We start from the raw sequence: 26,901 nt of genomic DNA, 5'->3' as shown, positions 1-26,901 counted from the left end.
TTCAGTACTTATAAGCTTCTGAAGTTAAGGTTGTTCTTTTCTGTCTAAGTCCTCTCTGATGACACGTGTCTCGGGAAACGCCCAGTTTAGAAGCAAATCCCCATAGCAAACCTCTTCTAAACTGGGCGGTTCCCGAGACAGGTGTCATCAGAGAGCACTTAGACAGAAAAGAACAACCTTAACTTCAGAAGCTCATAAGTACTGAAAGGATTAAGATTTTTTAATAGAAGTTATTTACAAATCTGTTTAACTTTCTGGAGCCAGTTGATATATATATATATATATTTAAAAAAAAAAGTTTTTTCCTGGATAACCCCTTTAATTCTATGATGGGGGGGATGTATTTTAAGAGATAAGTTCCTCTTTAGATAAGTGACACCTTATGTATCTGTCGGACGTATATTTAATTAACCCTATAATAAAGATGTTCTGTTGAACTTTGTGCAATGTCAGGACAGGGCAAAAATGTGTCATTTTTACAGCGATTTTGAAAAATCGCAGCAAAGACGGCTACAATGTGTGAAACATGCCTAAAGATTTCGAGTCTTTCTAAAACGCCTCAAGTCAGATCACTTTCGACAATATTTTTATTAAAAACGCACTCTGAATATGAGAAGGCGTCAAACCAGCACATAATGTGAACGGATACCAACCCACTCCTGCACCAGGTGCAGTGATGAGACTCCACACCACTCTCTCTGCAAATCCAGATTCTTTTTGGAGTAGTCCAGTCCTGAAAAACGTATCCCCTATCCTATGGATAGGGGATAAGTTACAGATCGCAGGGGGTCCAACTGCTGGGGCCCCCCGCGATCTCCTGTACGGGGCCCCGGCAGCCCGTGGGATGGTGGCGTGTTGACAACCGCACGAAGCGGCGGCCGACACGCCCTTTCAATACAACTCTATATAGATTGCCGAAGGCAGCGCTCCGGCTCTGCCATAGAGTTGTATTGAGGGGGCGTGTCGGCCACCACTTCGTGCGGTTGTCAACATGCCCCCTTCCCACGGGCTACCGGGACCCCGTACAGGAGATCGCGGGAGGCCCCAGCGGTCGGACCCCCCGCGATCTGTAACTTATCCCCTATCCTTAGGATAGGGAATAATTTTTTCAGGACTGGACTACTCCTTTAAGAAATGTAGGCAGCATTGGGAAATCATTCCATTGATGAACCTGCAGTCAGAATAGCTGAAAACTATTCCTGCCACATCTGCTAAAACAGGTAAGCACAAAGCATACACAAGAACACTTTGACAGATTCACACACGAAAAAACTCCTTCCAGAGCTTCCAAGTGCAGCCACTGCTGACTGAATCCGTTGGCGCTAGGACTGTGCGGACATTGCCATCCCCATAGACGGCAATGTCTAGGGAGCGGATTCAGTCTAAAGCGTGGACAAGACCATTCTTTTTTGTGGTGGAATATCTGCCGCTAAAATTCTGCAGTGGGCTCAGAAGCGAAGGAGCGACAAGGGGATTTTGGAGAGTACGTTTTTCTGAAATGGTTTTTGGGGGGCATGTTGCATTTAGGAAGCCCCTATGATGCCAGAACAGGAAAAAAAAAACAAATGGCATACCATTTTGGAAACTAGACCCCTTGAGGAACGTAACAAGGAATAAAGTGAGCCTTAATACCCCACAGGTGTTTCACGACTTTTGCATATGTAAATAAATGTAAAAAAAATTTCACTAAAATGTGTGTTTCCCCCCAAATTTCACATTTTTGCAAGGATTAATAGCAGAAAATACCCCCCAAAATTTGTAACCCCATCTCTTCTGAGTATGGAGGTACCCCATAAGTTGACCTGAAGTGCACTACGGGCGAACTACAATGCTCAGAAGAGAAGGAGTCATTTTTGGCTTTTTGAGAGCAAATTTTGCTCTGGGGCATGTCGCATTTAGGAAGCCCCTATGGTGCCAGGACAGCAAAAAATACCCACATGCCATACCATTTTGGAAACTAGACCCCTTGAGGAACGTAACAAGGAATAAAGTGAGCCTTAATACCCCACAGGGGTTTCACGACTTTTGCATACGTAAAAAACAAAACATTTTTTTCTCTAAAATGTGTGTTTCCCCCCAAAATTTCACATTTTTGCAAGGGTTAACTGTGTGTACTGTGCAGCGGAATGCCATTGCCAGCATGGAATTTCCAAACTGGATTTCTACTCGTAAATTCGGTAGTGTGAACAAAGCCTTACAATACATTTTGGCTGCGTCTGTATGAATCTCACTCATTACTGAGGCTCCGGCTTCATTAGCGCTTTACTCCGCTTAATGCGTCTTAAATACATGGCGGCCCTGGATGTCTGCGGTGAGAGGCGGTGGGCGCTCCGTGTGTTTATTCAGGATCGCAGCATGGGTGGAAGCGCTGCCAATAACAAAGCCTTTCTTCTTTCCTCTCCTTGCGGTTATTTACTGGTGTAAGCGATCGCTCGCTGTCATTAAATAAACACTTTCCTGTAGAGATTTCAGCAGCTCGCAGTTCATCTTCGCTCATTGCCAAGCGCTGTGGGTGTTTGAGCGGATGTAAGGGGGGGGGGGGGAGATGCCAGCGCTGCTGTTCCTCCCACCACCTGTTTGCCAGTCTGCGTTGGCATCCTTGCCTTGATCCCTCTCCCCCTCCTCTTGCCCGGCTTATGTTGGCTCACCGCTCTCTATCCGTCCTTGGATTGTCACTGGGTCTTGTTACCTCTTCTCTCCACTTGTCTTAAAACGTGACCTACAAACTTATGAAAGACATTTGTGCTCCTCGCCGTCATGGGGGGGGATACAGTATTAGACAGCATAAGGGTAGGGTATGGTTATGGTGCCATCTTATAGAGCAGTGGTCTCCAACCTGCGGACCTCCAGATGTTGCAAAACTACAACTCCCAGCATGCCCGGACAGCCAACGGCTGTCCGGGCATGCTGGGGGTTGTAGTTTTGCAACATCTGGAGGTCCGCAGGTTGGAGACCACTGTTACAGAGCATACGCTATAACTAGAGATGAGCGAACTTACAGTAAATTCGATTCGTCACGAACTTCTCGGCTCGGCAGTTGATGACTTTTCCTGCATAAATTAGTTCAGCATTCAGGTGCTCCGGTGGGCTGGAAAAGGTGGATACAGTCCTAGGAAAGAGTCTGCTAGGACTGTATCCACCTTTTCCAACCCACCGGAAAGCTGAACTAATTTATGCAGGAAAAGTCATCAACTGCCGAGCCGAGAAGTTCGTGACGAATCGAATTTACTGTAAGTTCGCTCATCTCTAGCTATAACAATATGATCGCTCCCTCTCTGATGAGTCAGATTGATCATAATCTTATGGTATATTCTGTATGGATGAAAGGACAATCCCTTTAAAGGGGTACTCCACTGCCCCAGCGTTCGGAACATTTTGTTCCAAACACTGGCTGTGGGGGTCGCGATGTCACGCCACGTCCTCTTAAAGGGGTACTCCCTTGGAAAAATTTTTTTTTTTATATCAACTGGTGCCAGAAAGTTAAAGGGGTTATCCAGTAAAAAACATTTTTATATATATATATATATATATATATATATATATATATATATATATATATATGTATATATCTATATATATATATATATCAACTGGCTCCAGAAAGTTAAATAGATTTGTAAATTAATATAGGTGTGTGTGCAGCTCACAAACCAAAAATCCGAGGATATATTTGGTTATGTACCGAAACCCAACGGCCGGAATTAAAATATATATATAAAAAAATTGGTATAACCAATCCTTCAAGGATTTTACCCTTAAAAAAGGTACACAATGATATCAACTCCATAATGGATATGCTTCAATTGATGGTTGTTTTTTATTAAACATATTAAAACATGTTTTATGTTTAATAAAAACAACCATCAATTGAAGCATATCCATTATGGATTTGATATCATTGTGTACCTTTTTTAAGGGTAAAATCCTTGAAGGATTGGTTATACCATTTTTTTAATATAGATTTGTAAATTACTTCTATTAAAAAATCTTAATCCTTTCAGTACTTATGAGCTTCTGAAGTTAAAGGGGTACTCCGCCCCTGGCATCTTATCCCCTATCGCCGGGGTCCCACTGCTGGGGACCCCGGGGATCGCCGCTGCAGCACCCCGCCATCATTACTGCGCAGAGCGAGATCGCTCTGTACGTAATGACGGGCAATACAGGGTCCGGAGCATCGTTGCGTCACGGCTCCACCCCTCGTGACATCACTGCCCGCCCCCGTCAATACAAATCTATGGGAAGAGGGCGTGGTGGTCGTCACGCCCCCTGCCATAGACTTGCATTAAGGGGACGGGCCGTGATGTCATGAGGAGCACACAGCATGTATCGCCCGTCATTACGCACAGAGCGAACTCGCTCTGGCAGTAATGATGGCGGGGTGCCATCCTTTGGATAGGGGATAAGATGCCAGGGGTGGAGTACCCCTTTAAAGGGGTATTCCAGGCCAAAACTTTTTTATATATCAACTGGCTCTGGAAAGTTAAACCGATTTGTAAATTACTTCTATTAAAAAATCTTAATCATTCCAATAGTTATTAGCTTCTGAAGTTGAGTTGTTGTTTTCTGTCTAACTGGTCAATGATGATGTAGCGTCCCGGGAGCTGTGCAGTTCCTATGGGGATATTCTCCCATCATGCACAGCTCTCTGGACGTGACACCATCATTGAGCAGTTAGACAGAAAACTTCAGAAGCTAATAACTATTGGAAGGATTAAGATTTTTTAATAGAAGTAATTTACAAATCTGTTTAACTTTCCGGAGCCAGTTGATATATATAAAAAAAGTTTTTACCTGGAATACCCCTTTAAGGTTGTTCTTTTCTAAGTGCTCTCTGATGACACATGTCTGGGGAACCGCCCAGTTTAGAAGCAAATCCCCATAGCAAACCTCTTCTAAACTGGGCGGTTCCCGAGACAGGTGTCATCAGAGAGCACTTAGACAGAAAAGAACAATCTTAACTTCAGAAGCTCATAAGTACTGAAAGGATTAAGATTTTTTAATAGAAGTAATTTACACATCTGCTTAACTTTCTGGAGTCCGTTGATATATAAAAAAAAGTTTTTTCCTGGAATACCCCTTTAAACAGATTTGTAAATTCCTTCTATTAAAAAATCTTAATCCTTCCAGTACTTTTTAAGGGCTGTATGCTACAGAGGAGATGCCTTTATTTTTAGATTTCTCTGATGTCATGACCACAGTGCTCTCTGCTGTCCATTTTAGGAACTGTCCAGAGCAGCATATGTTTGCTATGGGGATTTTCTCCTGCACTGGACAGTTCCTGAAATGGACAGCAGAGGTCAGCAGAGAGCACTGTGGTCATGACATCAGAGAAATCTAAAAATAAAGGCATTTCCTCTGTAGCATACAGCCCCTAAAAAGTACTGGAAGGCCCCAGCGCTCGGACCCCCCGCGATCTATAACTTATCCCCTATCCGAAGGATAGTGGATAAGTTATATTGCACTACAGATGTCCTTTAATGCAAATCTATGAGAGGGGGCTTGGCGGCTGCCACGCCCCCTCCCATGGACTTGCATTAAGGGAGTGTAGTGTGACGTCTCGAGGGGAGTGGCCGTGACGTCACAACCCCCGCAGCCCGTTCCCAGCGTTTGGGACAAAATCTTCTGAACGCTGGGGCAGTGGAGTACCCCTTTAAAGGGGTGTTCATAAGGGGAAAAAAAAATTCTTAAAATCAACTGGTGTCAGAAAGTTATACAGATATGTAAATTACTTCTATATAAAAATCTTAATCCTTCCAGTACTTATCAACTACTGTGTGCTCCAGAGGAAGTTGTGTAGTTCTTTCCAGTCTGAACATAGTGCTCTCTGCTGACACCTTTGTAAGTGTCAGGAACTGTCCAGAGCAGGAGCAAATCAGGTGTCAGCAGAGAGCACTGTGGTCAAACTGGAAAGAACTACACAACTTCCTCTGGAGCACACAGCAGCTGATAAGTACTGGAAGGGTTAAGATTCCTAAATGGAAGTAATTTACAAATCTGTTCAACTTTTTTTGCACCGGGTATGCTTGGAGTTGTAGTTTTGCAACAGCTGGAAGAACACTGGTTGGGAAACACTGGTCTAGAAGGTGTAGTGCATCTGTAATGGACTTCCTGCCTGCTCAGGACACTTTAGCCGGAATTTCAGCAAACTCTATCTCCTTCCCACTACACCTTCTAGGCCAGTGTTTTCTAACCAGGGTTTCTCCAGCTGTTGCAAAACTACAACTCCCAGCATGCCCGGACAGTCCAGGCATACTGGTTGTTGTAGTTTTTCAACTGTTGGGAAACACTGCACCAGACAGTCAAGCTATAACATTATAATTGCCCATCACATCCAGGACACTCTAGCCAGAATTTCAGTAAACTCCTATCTCCCTCCCACTACACCTTTTAGGCCACTGTTTCCCAACCAGGGTGCCTCCAGCTGTTGCAAAACTACAACTCTCATCAGATCCCGACAGAATTTTCATGTGGCGATCCTATAGGCCAGTCTTCCCCCAAACTGCATTTCTTCAGCTGTTCCAAAACTACAACTCCCAGCATGCCCGACAGAATTTTAATAGGAAGATCCTATAGGCCAGTCTTCTCCCCCCCCCCCCCCAACCTAATGCTCTCAAGCTTTTGCCAAACTTAAAACTCCCATGACTTTGGCTGTCCGGGCACGCTGGGAGTTGTAGTTTTGCAACAGCTGGAGGCACCCAGGTTGGGAAACACCACCTTAGAGATTAATTACAAGCCTCACACAGATGGTGCCCTCAAGGTGGCACCCAGATCTACCAACATATGGCTGGGGGTAAGCTTTAACATTGTGATTGCCGAACTGTATTGATCGTAATGTTAAGGCCATAACTGGAAATGATAGGCCTTTGACTGTGTGGGCATGCTGGGAGTAGTAGTACTGCAACAGTTAGAGGTACACTGGTTGGGAAACACTGCATTTAGAGGGTAGTTCTTGCAAGCAACAGGCTGCATAGGCTTTAATGGAGCTCATCTTCTGCATTGACTGCAAAGCCGCAAAATTGGTGGAGGTCTTAGCACTGAGACCCTGTCCGATTTAAAAAAAAAAATTATAATTTTTTTAAAATTCTTTTTATTTTATTTTTTTATATACAATGACCGTAAGTCTTCAAACAGAAGGAGATACTATAACCCAATGACGCAGGTACTCTACGATCTGACTGCAGCGCCGTGCATTACCTGCACTCCATCATGTAAATCTTTCCGAGTCGCCGTTTTTTATGATAGAATGAGAGGAAACTGCTGAGCTCCACAGACGGGCAGAAAAAAGATTCACTTAAGATTTTAACAACTCGATTAATATTTCACGTAAAAACGTAAGTGGAAATCGGATTGATGCTTGATACCTGATGAAAAAGGGGTAGGAAAAAGCCTTAGTATGTTTGGCTGACCGCGCATGCTGGGAGTTGTAGTTTTGAAACAGCTGGAGGCACGCTGGTTGGGAAACCCTGGTATAGTTGAGAGGCCCTTATACAGGATAGATCAGTGTTTCGCAACCAGTGTGCCTCCAGCTGTTGCAAAACTACAACTCCCAGCATGCCCGGACAGCCAACGGCTGTCCGGGCATGCTGGGAGTTGTAGTTTTGCAACAGCTGGAGGCACACTGGTTGCGGGAAAAAAAAACTGTATACTTTTAGGATTGAAAATTTATTTGACTTGTATAATAATGAGGGGAGTCAGATGACGACGCCGGAGCCTCCTAAATTGAAAATATTAGATTAAAAAAAAACGTGTTCATGGAAACCATCAGCATCATTGGTTCTGGATCTGTTATCACTACAATCGATAATAATTAACATTTTATGACATGTGCTTCTCCGTAGCTTGGCTCGATAAAACATGAATATTCAATGGTGATGTCTTCATAAGGAATTAGTAGAGAAAAATAATAGTCATTAGGTCTGTCAGTAACAGCGAGCTGCTTATTGATGGTTTCCTATCACCACTTCGGGAGGAGGATTAAAGGGGTATTCCAGGCAAAAACTTTTTTTTATATATATATCAACTGGCTCTGGAAAGTTAAACAGATTTGTAAATTACTTCTATTAAAAAATCTTAATCCTTCCAATAGTTATTAGCTTCTGAAGTTTTCTGTCTAACTGCTCAATGATGATGTCACGTCCCGGGAGCTGTGCATGATGGGAGAATATTCCCATAGGAACTGCACAGCTCCCGGGACGTGAGTCATCAGAAAGCTAGTTAGACAGAAAACAACAGCTCAACTTCAGAAGCTAATAACCATTGGAAGGATTAGGATTTTTTAATAGAAGTAATTTACAAATCTGTTTAACTTTTCGGAGCCAGTTGATATATATAAAAAAAAAGTTTTTGCCTGGAATACCCCTTTAAGACGATGCTATGATTAAATCTGTTAAGTATGTGCAATTATATGTTATAGGTTGACTTCATATTATAAATATATAATTATATATATATATGTATATATATATATATATATATATATATGTATACATACATACAGTCATGGCCGTAAATGTTGGCACTAGAGATGAGCGAACTTAGGGTGCATGCACACCACGTTTTTGCTATCCAGTTCCCGTATACGGTTTTCCTTCAAAAACCGTACTAAAACGTATTGAAAACCGGATGTATTGACTTAACATTGCAAACCGTATTGCAAACGCATCATACGGTTATGTCCCATTGGCGACTTTTACGGTTGGCCCCAGTTTTTCAGCCGTGTTCGCAACCGGAGTGTACAGCGTTTTTAGGTCCGGTTGACCAACCGTATCCTAACCGGATACGTTTTTATTAACATGGAAGTCAATGAGAACCGGACTAAACCGTATGAGTGTACGGTTGCATCCGTCTTAATCCCTCCGTTTTTATTATTGCACATGCGGAATGCAAGCCGAAAACACCACTACACCTTCTAGAATGTTCTTTCTGGAAAAAAACTTTATTTAAAAACAAGGCGAACATTGACAGACGTATACGTTTTTTTAGGGTGAAAACGGATACAACCGGATTAAACCGTACATCACGATTCAAACCGGATACAGGTTGATCTATGTGCACACTGTTTAATACGGTTGAGTCCGGTTTTTGCCTATCCGTTTTTTACAAGAAAAACCTGATACGGGAACTGGATAGCGAAAACGTGGTGTGCATGCACCCTTACAGTAAATTCGATTCGCCATGAACTTCTCGGCTCGGCAGTTGATGACTTATCCTGCATAAATTAGTTCAGCTTTCAGGTGCTCCCGTGGGCTGGAAATGGTGGATACAGTCCTAGAAGACTCTTTCCTAGGACTGTATCCACCTTTTCCAGCCACCGGAGCACCTGAAAGCTGAACTAATTTATGCAGGATAAGTCATCAACTGCCGAGCCGACAAGTTCGTGACGAATCGAATTTACTGTAAGTTCGCTCATCTCTAGTTGGCACCCCTGAAATTTTTCAAGAAAATGAAGTATTCCTCACAGAAAAGGATTGCTGTAACACAGGTTTTGCTATACACTTGTTTATTCCCTTTGTGTGTATTGGAACTAAACCAAAAAGGAGGAAAAAAAAGCAAATTGGACATAATGTCACCAAACTCCAAAAATGGGCTGGACAAAATTATTGGCGCCCTTAACTTAATATTTGGTTGCACACCCTTTGGAAAAAATAACTGAAATCAGTGGCTTCCTATAACCATCAATAAGCTTCTTACACCTCTCAGCCGGAATGTTGGAGCACTCTTCCTATAACCATCAATAAGCTTCTTACACCTCTCAGTCGGAATGTTGGACCACTCTTCCTATAACCATCAATAAGCTTCTTACACCTCTCAGCCGGAATGTTGTACCACTCTTCCTTTACAAACTGCTCCAGGTCTCTCTTATTGGAAGGCGCCTTTTCCCAAGAGTAATTTTAAGATCTCTCCCCTGGTGTTCAAGGGGATTTTGATCTGGACTCATTGCTGCCACTTCAGAACTCTCCAGCACTTTGTTGCCATCCATTTCTGGGGGCTTTTTGACATATGTTTGTGGTCATTGTCCTGCTGGAAGACCCAAGATCTCGGACGCAAACCCAGCTTTCTGACACTGGGCTGTACAGTGCGACCCAAAATCCATTGTTAATCCTCAGATTTCATGATGTCTTGTACACATTCAAGGCCCCCAGTGCCAGAGGTAGCAAAACAACCCAAAACATCATTGACCTCCCCCATATGTCACTGTAGGTTCTGTGTTATTTTCTTTTTAGGCCTCATTCCATTTTTGGTAAACAGTAGAATGATGCGCTTTATCAAAAAGCTCTATCTTGGTCTCATCTGTCCACAAGACGTTTTTCCAGAAGGATTTTGGTTACTCAAGTTCATTTTGGCAAAATGTAGTCTTGGTTTTTTTATGTCTCTGTGTCAGCAGTGGGGTCCTCCTGGGTCTCCTCCATAGTGGGGTCCTCCTGGGTCTCCTCCATAGTGGGGTCCTCCTGGGTCTCCTCCATAGTGGGGTCCTCCTGGGTCTCCTCCATAGTGGGGCCCTCCTGGGTCTCCTCCATAGTGGGGTCCTCCTGGGTCTCCTCCATAGTGGGGTCCTCCTGGGTCTCCTCCATAGTGGGGTCCTCCTGGGTCTCCTCCATAGTGGGGCCCTCCTGGGTCTCCTCCATAGTGGGGTCCTCCTGGGTCTCCTCCATAGTGGGGTCCTCCTGGGTCTCCTCCATAGTGGGGTCCTCCTGGGTCTCCTCCATAGTGGGGTCCTCCTGGGTCTCCTCCATAGTGGGGTCCTCCTGGGTCTCCTCCATAGTGGGGTCCTCCTGGGTCTCCTCCATAGTGGGGTCCTCCTGGGTCTCCTCCATAGCGTTTCATTTCATTTAAAAGTCGACGGATAGTTCACGCTGACACTGATGCTCCCTGAGCCTCCAGGACAGCTTGAATATCTTTGGAACTTGTTTGGGGCTGCTTATCCACCATCTGGACTCTCCTGGGTTGACACCTTTCATCAATTTTTCTCTTCCGTCCACGCCCAGGGAGATTATCTACAGTGCCATGGGTTGCAAACTTCTTGATAATGTTGCGCACTGTGGACAAAGGCAAATCTAGATCTCTGGAGATGGACTTGTGACCTTGAGATTGTTGATATTTTTCCACAATTTTGGTTCTCAAGTCCTCAGACAGTTCTCTTCTCCTCTTTCTGTTGTCCATGCTTAGTGTGGCACACACAGACACACAATGCAAAGACTAAGTGAACTTCTCTCCTTTTTATCTGCTTTCAGGTGTGATTTTTATATTGCCCACACCTGTTACTTGCCCCAGAGTATAAAGGAGCATCACATGCTTGAAACAATCTTATTTATCCACAATTTTGAAAGGGGCGAATAATTGTGTCCAGACCATTTTTTGGAGTTTGGTGACATTATGTCCAATTTGCTTTTTTTCCTCCTTTTTTGGTTTAGTTCCAATACACACAAAGGGAATAAACATCTGTATAGCAAAACCTGTGTTACTGAAATCCTTTTCTGTGAGAAATACTTCATTTTCTAGAAAAATGTCAGGGGTGCCAACATTTACGGCCATGACTGTATATATATATAATATATATATATATATATTTCTGTGACACATCTCACTCTTAGTCAAAAAATTTAGGCTCTTAGCGCACTTTTTGATCAAAATGTGTCCCCCATCCACCACGTGGAGGTGGCCTCATTTCGGATGGGACCCTAACACTCATTCCACTCACCTCTGCTGGGCATATGGCTTCTGACTGGTTGAAATGCTGGATCCACTATCAATTTAAAATACCTCCTGTGAAAAAGGGGAGGGGTGCCACTCCCCCTTAATTGCACAGCAAAAATAAAAATAAATATATATATATATATATATATAATATACAGTATATATATATAATTATTATTATTTTTTTTATGTATATATATATATTTTTTTGTATTATGTATTTATATAGTATGTGCAATCAGTGCCACAACTCTGTTCAAACACACACACACACACATATGTGTATATATATATATAATTATTATTTTTTGGTACATAATTACATGTTAAGTCTCCTTGTCCAGTACTCACAGATCTCACTGTTACTATCGCTCTCCAGCTCAGTGTATATTTGTATATTTTTAGCCCAATATTTGGCCCAATAAATATAGACTGTAATGGCTGTGATGTCATCATGTGACATCACGGGGGTTCCCATACAACACAGCGAGGTTCTCATCATCGATTCTTGGCATGGCTGACTCATACCCTCCCATACAAGATGTTATTAATAGATCCATAAAAACAGATTTACTAGCACTAACATAAGGGAACGCCAAATCTGCCAGACCTGTTCTCTTCTATAATAATAAAATATATATATATATATATATAATAATATATATACACATTAAGGGGCTAAAATTTACTAGCATTGCTTGTCAGGAAATACTCATCCCGGCCTCGTTCTTATACACGTGCCCCAGTTAAATAAGACGCCGTAACACTATAGAGCCGAATCCTGAGAAGGAGATAAGTAGGTCTCTGGAAGCAATCAATGCGATGCATAGCTCGGTAATGCGAACCTCGGCCCTGGAGGATTAGGGGTTAATATTGCCGGCTTGAGGCTCCTACTTAAAAGGATCTTGCGGGAGATGACTCGACTTATGTAACAGGCGCCGGAAAGTGAAGGCACTCAACTAGGCTATGGGCAAACAAGGGGTTAACCATTGCTGCATAAGCCTGGTAATGTGTGCGGGAGATGACTGGCATCAGGGCAGATTAGGTAACACACTGACTTCATAATGTGTCTGGATGCCCGGCGCTCGTGCTGCCACCTCGCGTGGTGTAAGACGGTAATTCTTCTCCTGCCGGTCTGACATATGTTACCGCCCGGGACTGATGTGACTCCCGCTATTCCCTGCCATCGCGCCATATTGGGTGGACAGAATCTGGATGACTTCAGTCCTTCTCGTCATAAGGGGTGTCAGTGCCAACTTGTTGTCGGTGCCAGGCTAGCTGTGCCCATGTTGGTGGCATTATGTGCCCAGCTCAGTCTCCATCCCGTGTGCACTGCTCAGTGAGTATAGCTCGTGGCGCCAGGGGACCCGGCGATGCCTAATGCAGTGTCAGGCTTCCCCTCCGATTATAGATCACACGGCGATGCCTGCCCGTGACCCCCATCCACTTGATCTGAGACTAACAGGACCTGACACGCATTGTGGATTTCGAGGCAGTCAGCAAGTAGGGGGGCTGCAAGGTGTGAATAATTTAGCTGCAGGAAGATTGGCTGATGTTTTATTTACTAAGGCAGAAAAAAGGAGAGGTGAGGGGGTGCGCCGTGCAGCCGAGGACGCGGCGGGCAGACGGGTGTTTTAGGTTTGTGAGAATCGGATGGAGATTATAGGAACCTGAATTATTTAGGTTACAGTCAAAACACCAATGTATTATTCCTATCTAACAAGGGGGAGCCATACTGGTTGCAGGGGATGAGTAAGGGGGTTACTTACTTACGTACTGGCACATAGGGATGCCAACTTCTTCAGGGTCAGTGATGATAGTGAAAGAAGAAGAAATAATCCAGCACTTGGGAAAACTGCTGCTTTATTTTCAAGTCCTCTTTAAAATAGCCTTGAGCTGATACACTTCACAACATCTGAAAGATATTGACGCGTTTCGAGCGCATGCGCTCGAAACGCGTCAAGATCTTTCAGATGTTGTGAAGTGTGTCAGCTCAACGCTGTTGGATTTCAAAATAAAGCCGCAGTTTTCCCAATTGCTTTATTATTTCTTCTTCTTTCTATATTGGACGCACGGAGTCTAGGTGGGAATCCGAGCATGGAAATTAGCAGGTGAGCTGGACTTTCCGTATTTCAGTGATGATAGTCCCTCCATTTTCATGCACCTCCTCGTCCAGCCATGCTCTGTGAGATCCCTTTAAAGGGGTACGCCACTGGAAAACATTTTCTTTTAAATCAACTGGTGCCAGAAAGTTAAACAGATTTGAAAATTACCGCTATTAAAAAATCCCAATTCTTCCAGTACTTATCAGCTGCTGTATGCTCCACAGGAAGTTTTTTTCTTTTTGAATTTCCTTTCTGCCTGACCACAAGTGCTCTCTGCTGACACCTCTGTCTAGGGATCGATGGATTATCAGTTTGGCCGATATTATCGGCCGATAATCATGATTTTGGGCATTATCGTATCGGCAATTACCTTGCCGATAATGCCCCGCCCCTCGCACCGCCTGCACCGCTTAGCCCCCCCACTGACCCGCCGCTTAGCCCCCACCGCACCCCCCACCGCCCCGGCCCCATTGCCTCCCCCATCCCCAGTTTTATAATTACCTGTTCCTGGGGCCCGGGGTCAACGCTACTTCTGGCTCCTGCTGCGTCCTGCGTTACGCTGTGCGCAATGACGAGTGACGCGACGTGACGTCACCGTCTGTGCGCACAGTGACCGCTCAGGAGGACGCCACCGGAGTCAGATGTAGAGTGGACCCTGGGCCCCAGGAACAGGTAATTATAAAATCGGGGATGGGGGAGGCAATGGGGCCGGGGCGGTGGGGGGTGCAGTGCGGTGGAGCGCGGTGCTGCGGTGGGTGGTCGCGGTGGCTGTGATAGGACTCAGGACCCCCGGACAGGCAGGGGGAGAGAAACGGGTGGTGGCGGCGGTCTATGGCAACGCAACAGCCGCTGCAGTTCATTGTTTTAAAGCACCCGCTTTAAATCAATGATCTGTGGGGGGGGGGGGGGTAAATAGCCGATAATTTATACCAGAATATCGGTACAAGTTATTGGCTATCGGCCCTAACCTCCACCGATTATCGGTATCAGCCCTAAAAAAACGATATCGGTCGATCCCTACCTCTGTCTATGTCAGGAACTGTCCAGAGCAAGAGAGGGGGGTTGCTAATGTGATTTTCTCCTACTCTGGACAGTCCCTAAAATGGACAGAGGTGTCAGCAGAGAGCACTGTGGTCAGGCAGAAAGAAAGGAAATTAAAAAAGAAAAGAACTTCCTGTGTATCATACATATAATAAGTACTGGAAGGATTGGGATTTTTTTTATAGAAGTAATTTACCAATCTGTTTAATTTTCTGGCACCAGCTCATGTAAAAAAAAAAAAAAAAAAATTTCCACCAGAGTACCCCTTTAAGAGTAACCAGCTTCATTTATTTCTCTTGTAGATGTGTCAGCCATCCACGGGCAGGTGGACCGCAGCAGCCTCGGCAGCGTCCTCCGAGATCTGGTGAAACCGGGCGATGAGAACCTGAGGGAGATGAACAAGAAGCTGCAGAACATGCTGGAGGAGCAGCTCACCAAGAACATGCACCTGCAGAAGGTGAGCGCCATGGACATATCTAGGCCAATCCCGACAATTTAAAGGGGTATTCCAGTAAAAAAAAAAAACTTTTTTTTTCCCTATCAACTGGCCCCAGAAAGTTATACAGATTTGTAAATTACTTCTATTAAAAAAAAAATCTTAATCCTTCCAGTACTTATCAGCTGCTGAAGTTGAGTTGTTCTTTTCTGTCTGACCACAGTGCTCTCTGCTGACGCCTCTCTGTCTCTCTCAAGAACTGTCCAGAGCAGGAAAAGTTTGCTATGAGGATTTGCTCCTACTCTGTGCAGTTCCTGAGACAGACAGACAGACAGACAGGTGTCAACGGAGAGCACTGTGGTCAGACAGAAAAGAGCAACTCAACTTCAGCAGCTGATAAGTACTGGAAGGATTAAGATTTTTTTTATAAAAGTAATTTACAAATCTGTTTAACTTTCTGGAGCCAGTTGATATGAAAAAAATAGTTTTTCACTGGAATACCCCTTTAAGTAGGATCGAACGACCATCTAACAAAGTGTTTCCCAACCAGGGTGCCTCAAGCTGTTGCAAAACTACAACTCCCAGCATACCCGGACAGCCAAAGGCTGTCCGGGCATGCTGGGAGTTGTAGTTTTGCAACAGCTGGAGGCACACTGGTTTTGAAACATTGATCTATCACTTATAGGGGCCTCACTTCGGCTGCCCAGTCATGCTGGGAGTTGTAGTTTTGCAACAGCTGGAGGCACACTGGTTTGGAAACATTGATCTATGACTTATAGGGGCCTCACGTCGGCTGCCCGGTCATGCTGGGGGTGTTAGTTTTGCAACAGCTGTAGACACACTAGTTGGGAAACATTAATCTAACATCTATAGGGGCCTTCCTTTTGATGTCCGGGCAACAGCTGGAGGCACACATACTAACATGTATAGGGGCCCCTTAACGGTAGATGTCAGGGAAGACTGGACATATTGGATTTTTTAGATGCCTAATCTTCTTGTTCTCAGGGGTAGATAGACTCCTCTGTTGGTGGCTTATCAGCAGATTTCACCCCCCCCCCTCTGTTCAGAACATATGCACGCTCAGCTGAGCATGCATGTGTGTGTGGGGGCATCAGGAGAGAGAGCTGTCAGCTGAAATATTTGTCTGACCACTATGTGTGTATGGCCAGCTTTAGACTGATGAGACAGGAAGGATAATAGCATGACAGTAGAGCAGGGCAACCCAACCAGCGTGCCTCCAGCTGTTGCAAAACTATAACTCCCAGACTGCCGAAAGCTGTCGGGCATGCTGGGAGTTGTAGTTTTGCAAAAGCTGGAGGCACGCTGGTTGAGAAACACTGCAGTAAAGAAAGAGAGAGAGACACTACCATCAAGCTTGGAGGAGCAGGAAGACTGGATAGGAAATAGATGCGACTACAAGACTTTACGGACACAAACATAAGATCAGATCAATGCCAGAAAATCAGGTGTTACCGTCACCGCTGCATACGGCAAGAATACTGAGTATGTAGTTAAAGGCAGCAGCACCGCCGTACACCTCATTTTCTTCATTGATTTGACCTTTATGTCAACAGGCCCCATAAAGGGAATCCAGACAGATATACAGGCTGCAGATTACTCTTCAAGGGAGTATTAAAGGGGTACTCCCCTGGAAAACATATTTTTTAAATCCACTGGTGCCAGAAAGTTAAACAGATTCGTAAATTACTTCTTTTTAAAAATCTTAATCCTTCCAGTACTTATCAGCTGCTGTATGCTCCACAGGAAGGTCTTTTCTTTTTGAATTTCCTTTCTGTCTGACCACAGTGCTCTCTGCTGACACCTCTGTCCATTTTAGGAACTGTCCGGAGCAGGAGAGGTTTGCTTGTGGGGATGTGCTCCTGCTCTCGACAGTTCCTAAAATGGAGTCAAACGCTGACTCCGGTTGGGCCATTTTTTGCCCCCTATACGGATAGACCACGGTTTAAGGTCTGGTGGGGAAACCGTATATGGGGCAAAAATACACACACACACACACATATATATATATATATATATATATATATATATAAAATCCCCGGATCCAGGCGGTTGCTCAGTCCTGCGTTAGACTTGACCACGTCCCAATAAGTAGGAATCTCCAAAATATCAAGGCGGCACTCCAGTGATCCAATACAAAAAGTGATTTTATTCACCCAAGTGTGAACTGCGACGTTTCAACCTACTCAATTAGGTCTTTTTCAAGCATCGCTTGCTTGAAAAAGACCTCATTGAGTAGGTTGAAACGTTGCAGTTCACACTTGGGTGAATAAAATCACTTTTTATATTGGATCGCTGGAGTGCCGCCTTGATATTTTGGAGATTTATTTTTATATATATATATATATATATATATATAGATATATAGATATAGATATAGATATAGATATATATATATATATATATATATATATATATATATATATATAATATATTACATATATAGCAGCGTGCACCTGTATGCCAGGTCCATATAGTAGTTTGGGATCAGTAGTGCTGGCTAACTTATCCTCTTATCCTTGTTTAATATATATATATATATATATATATATACACACACACATATATAATTATTTATATTAACATATTTATACTTATGTATGTATTTATAAATATCATTTATTTTAATTAACGATATATATATATATATATATATATATATATATATATATATAATATATAGCAATAGTAGATGAAGGGGAGCAGAGTGCACAAGGATTCGAGATCTGTGCTTTTCTACACAGATGTGTGAATAAACCCACGCTTTTACTGGAATTCTGGTGTGCCGCTTCTACTTGGTTTTGGGTATATATATATATATATATATATATATATATATATATATATATATAAAAAAAACATATCAAATGATCATTATTTTGCAGGGTTTCCCCTTTAAACCTAAGCCTTATTTTACACACTTATATTTTCCTGTCGTGCCCCGCAAAGCTCTGTGAAGCACACGGCATGCTGGGAAACTCAGCCCCCACACTCCGAGCGCCGTGACTTAGTGTTAGGGAAAAAATAATTGCCCAGTTGACAGTCCTCTATATAAAGCATTCACCATTTATGGAAACCTTACCGTTTTAGATGGGGGAGGGCACCTGTCAATCACAGCCATATAGTCGGAGCCCCTCTGAGGTATTCCCCGTGACTTAGCGGCGGTCTCCTGTCGCTCGATCTTGCTGAGGCAGGTAATGGGCCTGGGGAGAGCTCAATGGGAAATAAGCCACCAGGCAATATCGGCCTAATCATTTTTGCAAAGACTTTTAATCAATACTAGGAAATGACCGGCTTAGCAATGTGCTGATACAGGAGCACTCCGGGGCCGTCCCTCGTGCCAGTGCTGCGCTGTGCGCCGGACTCCTTTACTGTGTGTCCTGGGCCGCCGAGTATCACCATACAGCCGGCTATACCGCAGACTGTGCCGGAAGATAATACCGCTCTGCAGACTAGACAGGACCGAAGGTGACGATACTAGGATGGATACGTGTCGTCGCCTCGGCCCGACTTATGTTCCTTAGATTGGAAAGTGCAGGTATAAAGGAAATCAATGCTCTGTGTGCGGAGCGGGGGTTAGGTATGGGATACCTGGGTGCATTATGTCAGAAGCGTACTGTACTACTGGATAATAACATTTGCTGCTTGACCAATCCCACCAATTTAGTTGTGAGTTTAGTTGGGAACCATGTGCCTCCAGCTGTTGCAAAATTACAACTTCCAGCATGCACTGTGGACCTCTGGCTGTTTCAAAACTACAATTCCCAGCATGACAGTTCCTGAGACAGACAGACAGGTGTCAGCAGAGAGCACTGTGGTCAGACAGAAAAGAACAACTCAATTTCAGCAGCTGATTAGTACTGGAAGGATTAAGATTTTTTTAATAGAAGTAATTTACAAATCTGTTTAACTTTCTGGAGCCAGTTGATATGAAAAAAAAATAGTTTTTCACTGGAATACACCTTTAAGTAGGATCGAACGACCAACTAACAAAGTGTTTCCCAACAGGGTACCTCAAGCTGTTGCAAAACTACAACTCCCAACATACCCAGGCAGCCTAAGGCTGTCTGGGCATGCTGGGAGTTGTAGTTTTGCAACAGCCAGAGGTCCACAGGCTACAGAACAGCTTTTCACAATTTGTGGACCTCCATCTGCTGCATAACTACATCTCCCAGCATGCCCAGAATGCCTGCCCGAGCATACTGGGAGTTGTATTTTTGGAACAGCTGGAGGCACCCCAGTAAGGAAACACTGATCTATAAAAATCCACAGTATGCCCACAGCAACGTACTGTTACTATTTCACTGCTACATGACAACTTTTCCTGCATGGCCAATCCCACCAATTTAGTTGTGATTTAGTTGGGAACCGTGGTGCCTCCAGCTGTTGCAGAACTGCAACTCCCAGCATGCTGGGACTTGTTGTAGTTTTGCAACTTCCAGAGGTCCGCTGTTTGAAGACCTAGGCTACAGAACAGTGATTCCCAATTTGTGGACCTCCACCTGATGCATAACCACATCTCCCAGCATGCCCAGAGGGCTTCTGGCTGTCCGAGCATACTGGTGAGTTGTAGTTTTACAACAGCTGGAGGCACCCCAGTTTTGGAAACACTGATCTATACAAATCCACAGCATGCCCACAGAAGCGTACTGTTACTACTATAACTTTTGCTGCGTGGCCAATCCCACCAATTTTAGTTTGGATCATCTAAAAAATTGTTTCCCAACGAGGGTGCCAAAGGCTGTCCAGGCATGCTGGGAGTTGTAGTTTTGCAACAGCTGGATGACCACAGTTTGAAGACCTAGGCTATAAAGCAGTGTTTCCCAATTTGTGGGCCTCCAGCTGTTGCAAAACTACAACTCCCTGCATGCCCGGACAGCCTTCGGCTGTCCGGGCATACTGGGAGTTGTAGTTTTGCAACAGCTGGAGGCACCACGTTTGGGAAACACTGATCTATACAAATCCACAGCATGCTCGGACAGCCAAAGGGACCCCCCTGGTCCCGTCTGCACCCACACACTAACCTCTATATGCAATATGCTATCAGACAAGGATAAAGCACCCAGAGGGTGGCAGATGATGAGAGTAGTAGTAGAACAAGTGTCCGAGTTTGGGTGGGAGGAATATTAACTCTGCTCAATAGAAAGAATTAGTCACAGGGTGATGGATCTGTTGGATTTCTCTGCACAATGTAAGAAGCAGGTCGTGTGTATCCCCAGTTGTGTTCCTGTGGAGAGAAGGTCTATCAATCAATGGCCGGGTCTTAGTAAAGCCGCTCTGAAGCCGTAATGATGGAGCTGTTTGCATTCAGCCTGGCTCAGCACTGAGTCCTGGTGCACGGAGTAAGGAATAATTCATTTATGGCCTGTATGAACGTAATTTACTGTAAATGGTTTACACTGCGGCCGGCATTACTGTGCGGTTGTAGTGCTTTTGTGTTGTTTATCACTTTATCACAGATATTTTCTAGTATTAATGTGTGCAAAGGGGTTCACTATACACAGCCCGTCCCCTCCAGTCACTATATACACAGCCCATCCCCTCCAGTCACTATATACACAGCCCGTCCCCTCCAGTCACTATACACACAGCCCGTCCCCTCCAGTCACTGTACACAGCCCGTCCCCTCCAGTCACTATATACACAGCCCGTCCCCTCCAGTCACTATATACACAGCCCGTCCCCTCCAGTCACTATATACACAGCCCGTCCCCTCCAGTCACTATACACACAGCCCGTCCCCTCCAGTCACTATATACACAGCCCGTCCCCTCCAGTCACTATATACACAGCCTGTCCCCTCCAGTCACTATACACAGCCAGTCCCCTCCAGTCACTATATACACAGCCCGTCCCCTCCAGTCACTGTACACAGCCCGTCCCCTCCAGTCACTATATACACAGCCCCTCCCCTCCAGTCACTATATACACAGCCCGTCCCCTCCAGTCACTATACACACAGCCCGTCCCCTCCAGTCACTATATACACAGCCCGTCCCCTCCAGTCACTATATACACAGCCCGTCCCCTGCAGTCACTATATACACAGCCCGTCCCCTCCAGTCACTATATACACAGCCCGTCCCCTCCAGTCACTACACACACAGCCCGTCCCCTCCAGTCACTATATACACAGCTCGTCCTCCTCCAGTCACTACACACACAGCCCGTCCCCTCTGGTCACTATATACACAGCCCGTCCCCTCCAGTCACTATATACACAGCCCGTCCCCTCCAGTCACTATACACACAGCCCGTCCCCTCCAGTCACTATACACACAGCCCGTCCCCTCCAGTCACTATATACACAGCCCGTCCCCTCCAGTCACTATATACACAGCCCGTCCCCTCCAGTCACTATATACACAGCCCGTCCCCTCCAGTCACTATATACACAGCCCGTCCCCTCCAGTCACTATATACACAGCCCGTCCCCTCCAGTCACTATATACACAGCCCGTCCCCTCCAGTCACTATACACACAGCCCGTCCCCTCCAGTCACTATACACACAGCCCGTCCCCTCCGGTCACTATATACACAGCCCGTCCTCCTCCAGTCACTATATACACAGCCCGTCCTCCTTCAGTCACTATATACACAGCTCGTCCTCCTCCAGTCACTACACACACAGCCCGTCCCCTCCAGTCACTATATACACAGCCCGTCCCCTCCGGTCACTACACACACAGCCGGCCCCCTCCGGTCACTATATACACAGCCCGTCCCCTCCAGTCACTATATACACAGCTCGTCCTCCTCCAGTCACTATATACACAGCCCATCCCCTCCAGTCACTACACACACAGCCCGTCCCCTCCAGTCACTATACACACAACCCGTCTTCTCCAGTCACTATATACACAGCCCGTCCCCTCCAGTCACTATATACACAGCTCGTCCTCCTCCAGTCACTATATACACAGCCCGTCCCCTCCAGTCACTATATACACAGCTCGTCCTCCTCCAGTCACTATATACACAGCCCGTCCCCTCCAGTCACTATACACACAGCCGGCCCCCTCCGGTCACTACACACACAGCCGGCCCCCTCCGGTCACTACACACTTAGCCTTTACACACACTTGGGAGACATTGGGCTATTTCTTGCCATTGTTACTTGTCTTCCATCAGGACATGAGAAGGTCAAACAGATCTCAGGCTGCCAGTGTGCAAGGAATCCATCCCATTGATTTTCCGATTGCATAGAACCTGCGGCCTGGGAATAGCAACATGAAAAGCCTCTTCCTACTGCTGGGAGAAGCAGATTTCTTAAGTGTCGCCTTAACCTTCATGTACCAAGCATGGGGCGCCACGTGACAGACATGATCGCACAGCGCCAGGGGAGGGGTATAGTCCGCAGACGTGACAGTGATGGTCTATATATATATATATATATATATATATATACTGATGATTTGGGAGAAGCAGCACAACTAAAAGTTGCTCAGGTGCCGGGTGCCAGCTGGTATAGGCTCTGGTCCGGAGACTTAAAGTAGATATCCAAAATAAAGAAACTCCAGCAGCACACCGTTGTAGTGAAAAACAAATGTGAAGTTTATTCACCCAAAGTCTTGCGACGTTTCGGCCGTCCAATTACAGCCTTTCTCATGCTTGAGAAAGGCTGTAATTGGACGGCCGAAACGTCGCAAGACTTTGGGTGAATAAACTTCACATTTGTTTTTCACTACAACGGTGTGCTGCTGGAGTTTCTTTATTTTGGATATATATATATATATATGGAGATGTGGATTCCTTTTCTAAGGCTACATTCACACCACGATTTTGCAATACGGCTGCCGGGACGTGTGAATGCCAACAGCTGTCCGGGCATGCTGGGTGTTGTAGTTTTGCTACAGCTGGAGGCACTCTGGTTGGGAAACACTGCCTTAGTGCTTTTTTTTTATATATATATATATATATATATATATATATATATATATCAACTGGCTCCAGAAAGTTAAACAGATTTGTAAATTACTTCTATAAAAAAAATCTTAATCCTTTCAGTACTTATGAGCTCTCTGATGACACCTGTCTTGGGAACTGTCCAGAGTAGAAGCAAATTCCCACAGCAAACCTCTTCTACTCTGTGCAGTTCCCGAGACAAGCAGAGGTGTCAGCAGAGAGCACTGTTGCCAGACAGAAAAGAACAACTCAACTTCAGCAGCTGATAATTATTGGAAGGATTAAGATTTTTTTTTTTTTATAGAAGTAATTTACAAATCTGTATAACTTTCTGGAGCCAGTTGATATATTAAAAAAAAAAGTTTTTCCCTGGAATACCCCTTTAACCCTTTCTCTTTCTCTCATGCAGGACCTAGAAGCTCTGTCCCAGGAGATTGTCCGACTAAGCAAGGAATGTGTGCCCGGGAGCCCCCAGACCCCATCCTCAAGCTGAAACCAGGACTGTGGCTTTACTCCCATCATCTCAAGCTTCCCACTAGTGCAGCCGCCCCCTGTGGACTAGATGAACTGGATGTTCCCCCCATTTTTACGCCTTACGTTCCCCCCTAGACTTGTGCATTCCATGTGTGCGTTGGTTTTTATCTTAGTTGCCTCCTTTGAACCTTTTCTTCTCTGGATGTTGTGGGGTCACCATGAATCCACATTATACGGTAGGGACAGTTTGCACAAATGTGACGTGAATCATGGGGATGTATGTAGGGGCACCTCTTACCCCTGAGTCATGATTTCCCTGCCCCACCTTAATTTCCAGGTCTTATGAATTTTATCTTAATGCCTTCTACACCCTGCACCGAGCCGTCCAGCCGCATCCTCTTCATTTCCTGCCATTGCACCTCACATTCCCTCAAGCCAGAGCATTGTTTCCCAACCTGCTTTGGAAAAGTACAACTCCTAGCATTTGGCTGTCCGGGCAACAGCTGGAGGCACACTGGGAAATACTGCTTCAGAGCTTTAAAGTAGAAGTCTCGTGGTGAAAAACTTATCCCCTATCCGCAGGGGGGTCTAACCACTGGGGGCCCCCACAATCTCCTGTATGGAGCCCCGGCTTTCCCCGGGAGCGTTGTGTCACGATCTCCATATAGCTCTATGGGAGAGACAAAGATAGCTGAACGGTATATGGAGGGGGCGTGGCAGCCCCCGCTTCATGTGGAGGTCGTGACGCACCACTCCCAGGGAGAGGGGGGCTCCAACGGTCGGATCACCCGCAATCTAAAATGTATCCCCTATCCTGTGGATAGGGGATAAGTTTTTCACCACAAGGCTTCTCCTTTAAGGAAATATGTCACACTAAAAATGCAGTCCAATCTGTAGGTATCAGGTTATAGAGCAGGAGGAGCTGAGCAGATGATATATACAATACAGTACAATCTGCAGATATCATGTTATAGAGCAGGAGGAGCTGAGCAGATGATATATACAATACAGTACAATCTGCAGGTATCATGTTATAGATCAGGAAGAGCTGAGCAGATGATATATACAATATAGTACAATCTGCAGGTATCATGTTATAGAGCAGGAGGAGCTGAGCAGATGATATATACAATACAGTACAATCTGCAGGTATCATGTTATAGAGCAGGAAGAGCTGAGCAGATGATACATACAATATAGTACAATCTGCAGGTATCATGTTATAGAGAAGGAGGAGCTGAGCAGATGATATATACAATACAGTACAATCTGCAGGTAACGTTATAGAGCAGGAGGAGCTGAGCAAATGATATATACAATACAGCACAATCTGCAGGTATCATGTTATAGAGCAGGAGGAGCTGAGCAGATGGTATATACAATACAGTACAATCTGCAGGTATCATGTTATAGGCAGGAGGAGCTGAGCAGATATATACAATTCAGTACAATCTGGAGGTGTCATGTTATAGAGGAGGAGGAGCTGAGCAGAAGATATATATACAATACAGTACAATCTGCAGGTGTCATGTTATAAAGGAGGAGGAGCTGAGCAGAAGATATATATACAATACAGTACAATCTGCAGGTATCATGTTATAGAGCAGGAGGAGCTGAGCAGATTATATATAAAATACAGTACAATCTGCAGGTATCATGTTATAGAGCAGGAGGAGCTGAGCGGATGATATATACAATACAGTACAATCTGCAGGTATCATGTTATAGAGCAGGAGGAGCTGAGCAGATGATATATAGTTTTGTAGGGAAAGTTCTAGGATAACTTGTCATTTATTCATGTGAATCTCTGCTCATTCATAAATAGTCATGTGGGTGGTACCTCTCGGTGATTGACAGCAATCTGTGTATGTAGAGAGAGCTGTTTATTATATTGAGCTATGTAGCCATGTGGACAAGTTTACTGAAGAGATTGACAGCTATGTGTGTGCATGTAGTGATGTGTGAGAGCTGTCAATCACTGCGAGGACTGCCTCCTTGACTACACAGCTGTCAGTCACTGAGTAGCCCCACCCATATGACTACTTTGCCCAGAATGCGCAAAGATTTACAGGGATAAATGACAAGTTATCCTCCATCTCAAGATCGGTGCGGGTCCCAGAGGTGGGACATTTCTGGCATGTTCTATGAATACGCCATAAATGTCCAGATGGATATACCCTGTATATTTCATAGAGGTGAAAGTGGTAAAGACGAAAGCGAAGCAGCAGCTATCAGACTCCTCTCACATATTCTTCTGAATATTAAAGGGTAACTCAAACCACAACTAACATTTTAATAGCACCTTCCCCCTGTTATACCTACACAAGGTTCAGCGTCTTAGGCTGGGTTCACACCATGTTTTTGCGATACAGTTCCCGTATACGTTTTCTATGTGAAAACCGTACGGAACCGTATTGAAAACCGTACGCATTGACTCTCCATTGAAAACCGTATTCCAAAAGATGCATCAGGTTGTGTCCGTTTTGCGTCTTGTACGGTTTTGTCCTTTTTTTTTTTTTTCCCCGTACCCAAAACCGTAGCCTACCACGGTTTTTGGTCCGGGTGAAAAACCGTATGTTTTTTTTAACATGGGAGTCAATGGGAACCGTACAGAACCGTATGTGCGTTCAGTTCCATTCGGTTTGCACCATACGGTTTTTGACTTTGCACAGTTTATTTTCTTTGAATTTCAATCAAACAAGTGAAACTTTATTCATAATGGAGTGAAAAGTTTAATACGTATCCATATTTTTCTTAAAAAACGGGTGCAACCGGACATCATCTTTCAAGCTGTATACGGTTTTTAACCGTATACGGGTTAAATTTTGTACACAGGTTTTGATACAGTTTAGTCAGGTTTTCAGGAATCCGTTTTTCATCAAGAACCTAATATGGGAACTGTATTGCAAAAACGTGGTGTGAATGCAGCCTTAGAGACGTAAAGACTGAGGGGCCTACAGCTGCGGGGAATAGTATCACCTGCCTCCTGTCACTGCTCTGGACAGCTGGTCACTAAAGACTGAGGGCAAAACTACAACTCCCAGCATGCCCGGACAGCCAACGGCTGTCCGGGCATGCTGGGAGTTGTAGTTTTGCAACAGCTGGAGGCACACTGGTTGGGAAACACTGACTTAGGGTTAAGTTTTTCAAAACCCGTCCAGAATAAAAGATAAGTTGCCCATAGCAACCAATCAGATCGCTTCTTTCATTTTCCAGAGGCCTATTC

At 44.7% G+C, this 26,901-nt stretch overlaps 1 protein-coding gene across 3 annotated transcripts in view; it reads left to right on the top strand.

The window, feature by feature from the left end:
• Positions 1–25,309, top strand: part of GRIPAP1 (GRIP1 associated protein 1) — a 98,996-nt gene extending 73,687 nt beyond the window's left edge. For all 3 annotated transcript variants that reach the window (XM_056540894.1, XM_056540895.1, XM_056540892.1), the window contains 2 exons: positions 15,143–15,297; positions 23,611–25,309. In XM_056540894.1, the coding sequence (XP_056396869.1) occupies positions 15,143–15,297; positions 23,611–23,694 (239 nt within the window). In that variant the 3' untranslated portion in view covers positions 23,695–25,309. The remainder of the gene's footprint in view (positions 1–15,142; positions 15,298–23,610) is intronic.
• The last annotated feature ends 1,592 nt before the right edge of the window (positions 25,310–26,901 follow it).

Source organism: Hyla sarda, chromosome 9, assembly GCF_029499605.1.
Source record: "Hyla sarda isolate aHylSar1 chromosome 9, aHylSar1.hap1, whole genome shotgun sequence".
In the NCBI taxonomy this organism is placed as follows: domain Eukaryota; kingdom Metazoa; phylum Chordata; class Amphibia; order Anura; family Hylidae; genus Hyla; species Hyla sarda.
Note: the sequence above shows the minus strand (reverse complement) of the source record. Positions and strands in the feature narration are given on the sequence as shown.